The 12,354-nt window shown below is 39.1% G+C and overlaps 1 protein-coding gene across 3 annotated transcripts in view; it reads left to right on the top strand.

Moving 5' to 3' along the window:
- Positions 1 to 11,103, top strand: part of FAM114A2 (family with sequence similarity 114 member A2) — a 42,241-nt gene extending 31,138 nt beyond the window's left edge. For 2 of the 3 annotated variants that reach the window (XM_068980412.1, XM_068980411.1), the window contains exons 13-14: positions 2,056 to 2,109; positions 4,166 to 5,546. In XM_068980412.1, coding sequence (XP_068836513.1) covers positions 2,056 to 2,109; positions 4,166 to 4,267 — 156 coding nt within the window. In that variant the 3' untranslated portion in view covers positions 4,268 to 5,546. Of the gene's footprint in view, positions 1 to 2,055; positions 2,110 to 4,165; positions 5,547 to 11,034 lie in introns of those variants that run through there. The other variant, XM_068980413.1, reaches the window with a different exon arrangement.
- The last annotated feature ends 1,251 nt before the right edge of the window (positions 11,104 to 12,354 follow it).

Raw genomic sequence — 12,354 nt, 5'->3', positions numbered from 1 at the left:
GCTCTTATGTTTATGTCTGTTATCCATTTTTTTGTGTAGGATGTGAGGTAGGGGCCCAACTTTATTTTTTTTGCGTGTGTATATCCAGTATTCCCAGCACCGTTTGTTGAAAAATTCTCCTCTTTTTAATTTTCTTAGCCCCTTTCTGTCTTAATATCAACTGACTGTAGACATGTAGATTTCTTTCTGGACTGATTTCTATTTCATTGATCTGTGTGTATCTTTATGCCAATGCCATAGATTACTATAGCTTTGTAGTAGGTTTTGACATCAAGCAGTGTAAGTTTTCCAACTTTGTTATTCTTTTTCAAGACTTTTTTTGTCTGTCTTGGGCCCTGTGCAGTTACATCTGCATTTTAGGATCAGTTTATCTACATCGAACAATTTTGCAACTCATTTTTGTTCTTTTATATACAGTCTTCAGTATATTTTGTGCTGCTCTCCTGAGACCTGTGATGAGAATGTAGACTTTGATAAGATAAGAATTCCGAAGTTTGACTCTAGTCTTAAGGGCAGCACCTTACTATGACTATGATAACTCTAATATTTTGCAGTTGCCAACCAGTAGAAGAGTTGTAGTTTAAGCCAAAGTTTTTTGTTTGTTTGTTTTGTTCTGGTTTAAGGAATTGTAAAAATTTACTTAAGGTGTGTGAACTAAGGAAGATGATTCACACATCGGTAATCATGAATTCGGAGAAGGCAATGGCAACGCACTCCAGTACTCTTGCCTGGAAAATCCCATGGGCGGAGGAGCCTGGTAGGCTGCAGTCCATGGGGTCACTAAGAGTCGGGCACGACTGAGCAACTTCACTTTCACTTTTCACTTTCATGCATTGGAGAAGGAAATGGTGACCCACTCCAGTATTCTTGCCTGGAGAATCCCAGGAACAGAGGAGCCTAGTGGGCTGCTGTCTATGGGGTCGCAATGACTGAAGTGACTTAGAAGAAGAATCATGAATTGGGATAAAATCAAGGGTGTTTTAAATGGACAAACTTAAATCACTTTGTAGTAAACCAAGCTCATCCATACAGAGAACAGATAGGTGGTTGCCAGAGGCAAGTGGTGGGGCTGGGCCACATGGGTAAAGTGAGTCAAAAGGCACAGACTTTCAGTTATAAAATAAATAATATACAGCATTGAGGATGTAATGTACAGCATGATGTCTGTAGTTAATAGTACCATATTACATATTTGAAAGTTGCTAAGAGAGTAGATTTTAAAAGTTCTCATCACAAGAAAAAAATTATTTATGTATAGTGATTGATGTTGATTGGTCTTACTGTCTTCATTTTGCCGTGTATGCAGATAACAATCATTATGTTGTACATCTGTAAAAATACCTGCAGTTTATATACTGTTATATGTCAGTTATACCTCAATTAAAAAAAAATCAGCTTGTGGTAAGTATCAGTATGGCAGCAAAGTTATTCTGGGCCCTTACGTTTATTTTAGTTAAGAGCATGGCCCAAAGTGATTTTTCTCACTTTGAGTTTAGATTTTTCCTGTAGGGGACAATTCTGTGATATAGCTTCTTTTTTCCTCTTAGTATTTTCTTTAAAAGAATTTCTGGATTTCCTAAAGTTAATCTTCTGAGGCTAAATTTTTCCATATATTTCATAAAGATATCCCAGCAAGTTGGTTCTGAGGTGCTAGCTAATACATGCAAGTATTAAATTTGCGTTATTTGTTTTCATGTTTTCTAAATGGTGTATCTTAAAAATTCAATTGAGTCTTTTGAGCACATGTTTTATATCTGCATATTTTGTTTAAAATTTATTTCTAATTTTCATGGTCAAATAGACCATTTCTATCCCTTTCTGAAATGAAGATACTTTTTAAAGTCAGTAAAAACTACAAAGGAGTACACACTGAATTTGGATATCACAGAAGGATAGAAGGAAATTTAAAGTCCTTCCTGATCCGATTCAGACTTTTTCTATGCTTATATTTACGTATGGGTGTGTATGGGTGTGTTTCAAAGTGGGGTCATACTTTACCTATTTTTTCTTTTTTAAATATTCTGTGCTCCCTTAACATATTATCCTTTGTTTTAGGTTAAGGAGAAGGCTGATGTCCTTAATCCATTAATCACTGCAGTATTTCTAGAGGTTAGTAGTACTAATTATTAATATTATTTTTTAAGTCTCTAACTTCTAGGGCATTGTGTATTAATAACTCTAAAGGTTTTCTTTTTTTTGGTGGGGAGGGGGTGCTTCCCTTGTGGCTCGGCTGGTAAAGAATCCACCTGCAATGTGGGAGACCTGGGTTCAGTCCCTGGGTTGGGAAGATCCCGTGGAGAAGGGAAAGGCTACCGACTCCAGTATTCTGGCCTGGAGAATTCCATGGACTGTATAGTCCATGGGGTTGCGAAAAGTTGGACATGACTAAGCGACTTTCACTTCACTTCTAAGTTTTTATTTTTTGCCTTTTTTAAACTACTTTAGCTGTGTTGATGCAGATATGACCAAAATGATGTATATTTGATGCATATTTCCTGTCCTTTAATTACAAAGCATAAAGATGAAGATGCCAGGTAAAGTGCAGAGGAAGAAGCAGTAGGCTGTCATTACTTATTACTACCCCTTGGTAATTAGTGGACAATTCTCAGTAACGAAACATCTTCTGGAGACCAACTGGTAAACGTGAAGGGCTGAAAATTGCAAATAGGCTAGTACTGCTACTTGAAGGGCTAAGGTTTATGCAAAGGATAGTTACAAAACAAAAATAAAACATTTTGTCTTTTTTCTTGCCTAGAAATTTTCTTTATTTTGTCAAAAGGGTACGTTTGTTTACATAACCCTCTTCAGTTCGTTAGATTTAAGGAGGTGGGTGGTTTAAATCCATGGATGGATTATAGTCCCTCCATGTGGGATGCTTTCTGGATTCCGTGTTTTAAGAACTCTGTCTTGTAAATTAATTGTGCAAAAATTTATATGTTTGGTTACCTATTTAAAACATATTATCTAAGTCTAAGGGGAAAAATATATTTAATAATCCGTTAGGTTTTAAATATGAATTAAATATTTTTGCCACCAGACTGTTACTTCTTTAGTTTTAGATTCTTTTATTACCAATTATTATTACCAATCAGGGAATGCCTTTCATTCCTTAACTGAATCGTTTTCCTTTAATAGTAAAGGAAATCATGCTGATCACTTAAGCAATTAAATATGTTTATGATTTAATAGGTGACAGAGTGGTATAGATGAAAGGAGCTTGCAAACCAGGAGCCCAGTCGTGTTCTGGATCTCCCCTGATTTGCAGTATGATCCTGGACCAGGCATTTACCTTATTGGCAATCTTGTTGTGTTTATATACAGAATAAGAGATTTAACTAGATGTGCTGTGAGGTCTCTTTTGGCTTGAAAATTTGGCATCAAATGTCACACTGAAGTTTAAATAACCATTTAAACTTATGCTACTTATAAATCAAAAAAAGGTAAACTCACTTGATATGGGTACCCTTCTGCTATTTTTGAGTTGGTTGTTGTTGCTAATAGATTTGAACACTCTTGTCCTTGAAATTATACAGTGTTTTTTTTTTTAATGTAATGAACTCTGTTCTGGAAAGTCAAAACTTGTCAGAGATTACTGAAGTCTGGTAAACTCTGGGCGTAATGAATCCTAGCTTTTCATAAATAAATCTTTTGTACTAGACAGAAGCATATCTATACTTTATCATCTTTAAAAGTAGTATTCTTTGTTTATACCTGTGAGCACCTATCTCATGTTCATAACTGTGCTGAGTCCATTTAAGAGGAGCAGTCATAATGGACTACAAATTCTGTTGATTTAGAATTCATAGCCTTCTGAAATCCTCTTTGAGTAATTGACTGAAATGCTTGTGACAGGATCTCCCCACTCATTCAAGGAATCATAAACTTTGAATGCCGAATTTGAGCAAGATGCCAAAGAATGGCTATTATTTTTGATGGACCAGTTGGACAAAAATGGTGACATTCTTTTTTTGTGCTATCATATTCATATCATCTTAAGAGCTGGGTTATCCTTACTTCAGTGAAATGATTAAGTCATATTCTTATTTGCCAGGCTACAGATTCAGTTAGATTATAAAAATTAGTTTGGTTTTTGTTGTCTTATATTTTCTCTTTTAAGAGACTGCAGTGTTTTCATTTTCTTATTTTTCATTTCTTATCCCTGTAGGCATCAAACAGTGCTTCCTACATTCAGGATGCCTTTCAGCTACTTTTACCTGTATTGGAGATCTCTTTTATTGAGAACAAGACTGAATTACCAGAGGCATGAGCTTCATGTCCAGAGGCCTTTGTCCAAACATTGAGGAACAGAGGAGATTCTACCTGAGACTTATGATGGCGGAGAAATGCCACTCACTTCTGGGTAGCCCTGCAGAAGTGAGGTAGAAAGGTTATTTTAGCATATAAAAATGCCGGCAAGAGAGCAGATTTGAAGGAAGTTTGTTGTCTTCACTGCTTGACTGAAGTATTCAGGTCCTCACACTGCTCTTTCCAGTTATTATAATTAATAAATTATTTGAAAAGAAACTTTTATAGACTGTTCAAAAATAATAGCTCTAGGTCAAAGTTAATGGAATATTTGGGCAAAGATACTGATCTTTCTTTGACAATGTGTAAAACACTAATATTTTTGTCATGGATGTAATTTTATAGGATACAATTGGTTGTTAAGAAAGAAGAAAAGAAATTTAAAAAAAAAGAGGAAAAGGAATTTAGCATTTTGGAATTCATGTGCTTAATCTGTTAATGCATTTTCTTTCTCCTTTCTATAATAAAATCTATGGCTTTTAAGAAAACTGAGTATGTATAAACTCTGTAGTGATTGCCCTTTATTACATGGATTTTTGGAATTGGTTAGAAAATTTCGTCTACTCTTTAATTCTCAGTAGATATGTGGCATTGAGGAGAAGCTTATAGACTATACCTACCTGTAGCCATGTTAATTAACTATAGCAAAGTGTCCTTTGACTTCAAGTTGCTCTCCTATCCCACGATGGTAAGCTTATGGTTGTTGACTCCCACTCTATCGGATTCAAGACAAAGAAATGCAATTTGGAGAAACAGTTTCATGTTTGTAGATATTCTGAGTTTTCTAGGATGTTTTTCATGCATACCCTATATGCAGGATGAATTCTGTAATAGCAGCTCCAAAGGAGGGTTGAAGCTCTTTCAACGATGGAGGTTTTGTTACTTGAATATTGTTGAAGTGGATTTTAGACTCCCATGAAAATGATGTTCATGTATAATAGGATTAAGATGCAGTATATTTTTCTTCATTCTTTTTTTGTTTCTTTTAATGTATTCTTTAGCATGTTTATAAATATAACTTTTATCCTTCAGATTCTAAGCCGCCTTTTGCTTTCTTCAACAATTTAAAAGATTTAAAAGTCCTACCAGCTATTTTTTTATCCACTCTTTAAAAAAAAAGAAGTTCTCCAACTTGGTGGTTTTTAATGATTCAGGTAACTTTTATGAGCTCTGCCCCATATCTTCTAAACCTTTAAATAAAATGTAATAATTCTGTCAGTTTATCCTTTTATTTAGTTTTCCAAATGTAAGCCCCAGTATTTTCCCAGACCAAAGAAATAGCAAAGTGAAGCTATAACATAGGTTGATATCAAGACTATTTCTAAGTGTCACCTTATTTGGGGTAGGGGGCAGTTTGTTAAGCAAGGCAGATTTGGAATCAAAAGGTTCACCGACATGACTAAAATGTTACCTCTGCTTATAATGTGTTCTAACATAATGAGAAAAGTTTTTGAGTATTTTTTTTAGTAGACACATTTCACTGTTCCCAAAGTGAGCGATTCTAAAATTTCAGAAAAGCAATTGTGTTATGGTAAATAAAGCTGGTGTTCCCAGCCCTAATTTGTGCCTCAAGCTCAGTTTCTCTGTCTGAACTGAACATGGTATTCTTTTGAGCAAGGTTTGGAAACTGGTCATGCCTGTTCGGACTCTCATATAAGGGCAATTTTCAGCTTTTACTCTTTGATCTGGAAACATATCTAAGGTTTTTCTTTAAGAAAGGGGTATAGAATGGGGGATAGAACAGTGACTGTTTATGCATCTGTCCAGATTGCAGCCCCCAATTTCACCTATTTGAGATTAGACCTTACCAAAAGCCAGTGTGACTTACTGCCTCTTCTTTTTCTCTCATCCTTCTCATCAGCTTCACTCGCCCACCCACATGTGTTTCAGTGGATTATGGAGACCATCAATGAAGTGATGAAAGAGCTAGTTGATTCTGCATAACAGTTGCCTACCCTTCACCTAGAATATAATGAAAAAGAATGAAAGTTCCTTAATGTAGTAGAGTTGAGGAAATAAGAACATAAACCTTCATTGATAGGTGAAGTAGGTAGGTTGAGGGGGCATATTGGAACCTGTTGGATTATGGTGATGGTTTTAGATGATGCATGCTTTATTATCCCATTTGGAGTGAGTACATGATGTAGTTTCTTGATGATCCCTACTCTTTTTGGTGCTGCTGCTGCTAAGTCGCATCAGTCGTGTCCGACTCTGTGTGACCCCATAGACGGCAGCCCACCAGGCTCCCCCGTCCCTGGGATTCTCCGGGCAAGAACACTGGAGTGGGTTGCCATTTCCTTCTCCAATGCATGAAAGTGAAAAGTCAAAGTGAAGTTGCTCAGTTGTGTCCGACTCTTAGCGACCCCATGGACTGCAGCCTACCAGGCTTCTCCGTTCATGGGATTTTCCAGGCAAGAACACTGGAGTGGGGTGCCATTTCCTTCTCCAATGCATGAAAGTGAAAAGTGAAAGTGAAGCTGCTCAGTTGTGTCCGACTCTTAGCGACCCCATGGACTGCAGCCTACCAGGCTTCTCCATCCATGGGATATTCCAGGCAAGAGTGCTGGAGTGGGTGCCATTGCCTTCTCCCTTTTTGGTGCTACTTCCTTTAAATTTTCTGGTATCAAAGATTTAGCTGTGTCTTAGTATATGCCACCCACCTCTTCCCAATTCACTTAGCACCTTGATAGATTAAATGTTATTATTAGAGTAAATGTTCCTCTTCCTACTATTGGATTTTTTAAAGGCTGTGATTAAGAGACTTCATTAATTTGATGTAAAGGAAATAGAAATGTTCATAAACTAATGTCACTCCCACATTTATCTCCAGTGTACACAGTGGCCAGTGCTGTGCTCTTAAGCTAGTTCTAAAGGGAAGTCATTTTCCCAAATCTGCTGATACACGTACCAGTATCCTTAATTTTTTAAAGCACATTTTTAAAGTTGGAGTAATCTGTCACAAAGTTTCTACCAGACAGTTCAGCCAATTTCAGCCAAACTTGTTTAAGCCTGAATTGTTTACATCATAGTTGTGGCTGTTTATGTCATAACTGAAGAACTTCTCTTTAGTACAGCCTGCTCTTCCTTTGTTGCTTCCAGTTGCATTACTGAGCATAATGAAAACTGCATGGTTAGCATGTATGTTGAAGCAAAAGTTTCAAAGTAAGAGTTGAGTATTCTTAGGCATTTAGAGGGGCTTCCCAGGTGGTAAGAATCAGTGGTAAAGAATTGCCTGCCAGTGCAGGAGATGCAGGTTCGATCCCTGGGTCAGGAAGATCCCCTGGTGAAGGAAATAGCAGCCCACTCTAGTATTCTTGCCTGGGAAAATCCCATGGATGGAGGAGCCTGGTGGGCGACAGTCCACGGAGTTGAAAGAGTTGGCCATGACTGAGTGACTGAATAACAACAATAAAGGCATTTAGAGCATTCAGTAAATCAACAAACACTTAAGTACCTGTTTTTCTGTGTTTGTTTTGCTCATCATTGTGTTCCCAGCTCTTGGTATTGGGTCTGGCACATGGTAGGAAATATCGTCTGACTAAGAAAGAATGAAGAAAAAGGAGCAAGGGAAGGAAAAAGAAAAGGATGCTTAGTGCTTCCCTGCTGCTAGAGAATATGGAGCTAGAATATCAAACATGTAAGGTGGAAGCTTCTGCTTCTGTTAGGTCCATACCATTTCTGTCCTTAATTGTGTCCATCTTTGTGTTAAATGTTCCCTTGGTATCTAATTTTCGTGGAGAGATTTCTAGTCTTTCCCATTCTGTTGTTTCCCTCTATTTCTTTGCATTGTTCACTTAAGCCTTTCTCATCTCTCCTTGCTATTCTTTGGAACTCAAGAAGAAAGGCTTCCCTGACCAGGAATTGAACCTGGGCCACAGCAGTAAGAGCACCAAATCCTAACCAGTAGAAATGGTATGGACTTAACAGAAGCAGAAGATATTAAGAATAGGTGGCAAGAATACACAGAAAAACTGTACAAAAAAGGTCTTAATCCAGACAACCATGATGGTGTGATCACTCACCTAGAGCCAGACATCCTGGAGTGTGAAGTCAAGTGGGCCTTAGGAAGCATGACTATGGACAAAGCTAGTGGAGGTGGTGGAATTCAAGCTGAGCTATTTCCAATTCTAAAAGATGATGCTGTGAAAGTGCTGCACTCAATATGCCAGCAAATTTGGAAAACAGCAGTGGCCACAGAACTGGAAAACGTCAGTTTTCATTCCAACCCCAAGGAATGTTCAAACTACCGATCAGTTGCACTCAGTTCATATGGTAGCAAGGTTATGCTCAGAATCCTTCAAGCTAGGCTTCAGTAGTATGTGAACTGAGAAATTCCAGATGTACAAGCTGGGTGTAGAAAAGGCAGAGGAATGAGAGATCAAATTGCCAAAGTTTGTTGGATCATAGAAAAAATGAGGGAATTCCAGAAAAGCATCTGCTTCATTGGTATGCTAAAACCTTTCACTCTGGATCACAACAAACTGGAAAATTCTTAAAGATGGGAATACAACACCACCTATCTGCCTCCTGAGAAATCTGTATACAGGTCAAAAAGCAACAGTTAGAAGCAGACATGGAACAACAGACTGGTTCAAAATTGGGGAAGGACTATGTCAAGGCTGTATATTGTCCCTGTTTATTTAATTTATATGCAGAGTACATCATGTGAAATGATGGGCTGGATGAAGCACAAGTTGGAATCAAGATTGCAGGGAGAAATACCAATAACCTCAGATATGCAGGTGATACCACCCTAATGGCAGAAAGCAGAGAAACTAAAGAGCCTCTTGAAGGTGGAAGAAGAGTGTGGCTGGCTTAAAACTCAACATTCAGGAAATTAAGATCCCATCATCTGGTTGCATCATTTCATGGCAAATAGATGGGGAAACAGTGGAAACAGTGACAGACTTTATTTTCTTGGGCTCCAAAATCACTGTGGCTGGTGACTGCAGCCATGAAATTAAAAGATGCTTGCTCCTTGGAAGAAAAGCAATGGAAACCTAGATTGCATATTTAAAAGCAGAGACATTACTTTGCTGACGAAGGTCCACATGGTCAAAGCTATGGTATTTTTCAGTAGTCACGTATGAATGTGAGAGTTGGACCACAAAGAAGACTGAGTGCCAAAGAATAGATGCTTTTGAACTGTGGTGCTGGAGAAGGTGAGAGTCCCTTGAACAACAAGGAGATGAAACCAGTCATGAATACTCATTGGAAGTACTGATGCTGAAGCTGAATCTCCAATACTTCAGCCACCTGATACGAAGAGCTGGCTCATTGGAAAAGACCTTGATACTGGGAAAGACTGAGGGCAGGAGGAGAAGAGGGTGGCAGAGGAAGTGATGGTTGAATGGCATCATTGTCTCAAGGGACATGAGTTCGAGCAAAGTCCAGGCATGGTGAAGGACAGGGAAGCCTGGCATTCCATGGTGTTACCAAGAGTTGGATATGACTGAGCTACTGAACAACAACAACGAGGTGGAAAATGCTCATTTCACAGCTGGGGACATTGAGGCCTCATAGAAGGAAGTGACCCCCAAACTCACATGGCTTGATAGAAGGCTCAGTGGAGACTTGAACCTGGGTCTTTGGATGCTGGCCTTGTTGCTCCATTACACCAGAGCCTCCCTGGGGTTCTGTACATGTTTACTGGGATAAGGGCTACAGGGAGCAGACTGCAGAATGTGTAGCTTCTGTCCTGTAGGAACTCCATGGGTGCCACTGTCTGAGTGATCTCTGCATGGTAGCTGTGAAACCTGAGAAAGAAGTGAGGCAGCTGCTCTGTTGTAAGGGATTGAGGCTGAGTTGGATGGACTCACCCCATATCTGGTTGTGATTGTTGGGCAGGTCACATTGTAAATGTTTGAAGATGCATCCTCAAACCCCGCAAATTTCTGTTTTGGTGGTTTGTGTCTTCAGAGGCCTGTTTCTGCTGTATATAGAACTATAAAATGATGTATTGTTCATCAGCCACCAGTATTTACAAGGGGACACTAACACGTATGGAACAGGTTGACTCCCAGGTGCCATGAAAGACACTTCTTTGTAAATCCTCATAACTGCTGGAGGCAGGACACTGCCATTCCCAATTCATGGGCCTTTAGGGTGGCATAGAAATGAGAAACAAAGACAGGCTCAAAATGGATTCTCAGTTCCCTTATTTTCCAACCGTGTGATCGTGAGCCAGTGACTTAATCCCTTAAAGTTGCAGCTTTGTCATCTGTAAAATTGATCTCATAATAGCACTAATAAAAGTCATTGATAGGATTAAATAATCTGCATAAAGTGCCTAGAATAGTGTCTGCCACATAGCAGTGGGAACTCATGCTTAGTAAATGCTATGTGCCAGGAACTGTTGCGAACATTTGTTTTGTGTGTATTAATTTAATTCTCATGAGATAGGAAGTGTTTACAGGTGGAAAAACTGAGGCACAAGGAGGTTAAATAACTTGCCTGAGATCTCATACCCAACAGATGATAGAGTCAGGATTCAAACCCAGGCAGCTTGGTACCAGAGTTCCTGTTTTTAGCCGTTACGTTACACTGCCACCAAAAGCTGTCGATAAAGAAACCTTTCCAGCTATCAGCTACTCTATTATGATGATGAAACAGATTGAGCATTAAGTGACTCCTGTGAGATTTCACCACGGTAAATGGCAGAGCTCCTGCCATGTGAGCCCACGTTGTCTGGCTCCCAAACTCATGTTTGTTCTATTTTATTTCTTTTAGGAGAAAGGCTTGAAGGTGCCTGTCTAGTGATGTGTCTGTAGGGGAGCATCTGGGCAGATTATCCAAAGCCACTAGGAGCTGGCACAGAAAGGATGGTGTGGTGACAAGTCATGTTTGCAGCCGTAGGAACAAAGATCTCAGTGAAGTAAGAGCATCTGTATCAATTAGTGATCAAAGTGGATAGAGGAGTACGTGAATGTTCATAACAGCTTTATTTGTAATAGCTCCAAACTGGAAGCTCGGTTTGGAGATGTTCTTTAGTGGGAAAAACTAAGGGATAATTAAACAAACGATGGTGTGTCCCCACCATGGGTTGCTGCTCAGCAATCAAGAGGAACAAACAAACTACATGTAAGATCTTGGATGAATCTCAAGGGAATTACCCTGAGTGAAAAAAATCCAATCCCCTCAATACTGCTTCAGGTATATAATTCCATTTCTGTAACAGGAATGCAGATGGGATAAGAGGTAGGTAGGTGTGTTTTTAAAAGAACAACATCATCCTGGTGGTGATGGACTAACTTGGCTGTAGTGGTGGCCACGGGAATCTAGTTGTGTAGTAAGGTGTATAGACTAAAAGCACACATCCATGCACATACGCACATACTGAGTCCGGGAAACCTGAGGAATCTGAATGAGTCAGATAGATTGTATCAGTATGTATCCTGGTTGTGAAATTTTAGTGTTGTAAGATGTTACCATTGGGAGGAATTGGGTAAAACATACACAGACTCTCCTTTCTTATAATCAAACGTGAATCTAGTTATCTCAATACCTCTTTCAATTTTTTAAAAGAAGGAGGGCTTCGGGCCAACAGAGCCAAAGAGTCAAGAAGCATTGCCCACTTCCTGGGTTTAACAAAGGCCTAGGGGCCTCTCAGGTGACTGTCCCTGTCGCAGGGGCTCAGATGCAGGAACAGTAGTTAAGTATAGCACCATCTGGCTCCTCTTCATAAGCAGGTCCTTGGGGAGCAGGTTCCAAAGTGGAAAGTGAGAAGTTTTTTTGGATGATTTTAATCCATTGTTGTCACTGCAGATGGTGACTGCAGCCATGCAATTAAAAGACACATACATACTCCTTGGAAGAAAAGCTATGACAAACCTAGACAGCATATGAAAAAGCAGAGACATTACCAACAAAGGTCTGTCTAGTCAATGCTATGGTTTTTCCAGTAGTCATGTATGGATGTGAGGGTTGGACCATGAAGAAAGCTGAGCACCAAAAAATTGATGCTTTCGAACTGTGGTGCTGGAGAAGACTCTTGCAAGTCCCTTAGACTGCAAGGAGATCAAACCTGTCAATCCTAAGGGAAATCAGTGC

Source organism: Capricornis sumatraensis, chromosome 9 (genome assembly GCF_032405125.1).
Source record: "Capricornis sumatraensis isolate serow.1 chromosome 9, serow.2, whole genome shotgun sequence".
Classification (NCBI taxonomy): Eukaryota; Metazoa; Chordata; class Mammalia; order Artiodactyla; family Bovidae; genus Capricornis; species Capricornis sumatraensis.
This window is presented reverse-complemented; position numbering and strand designations above follow the sequence as displayed.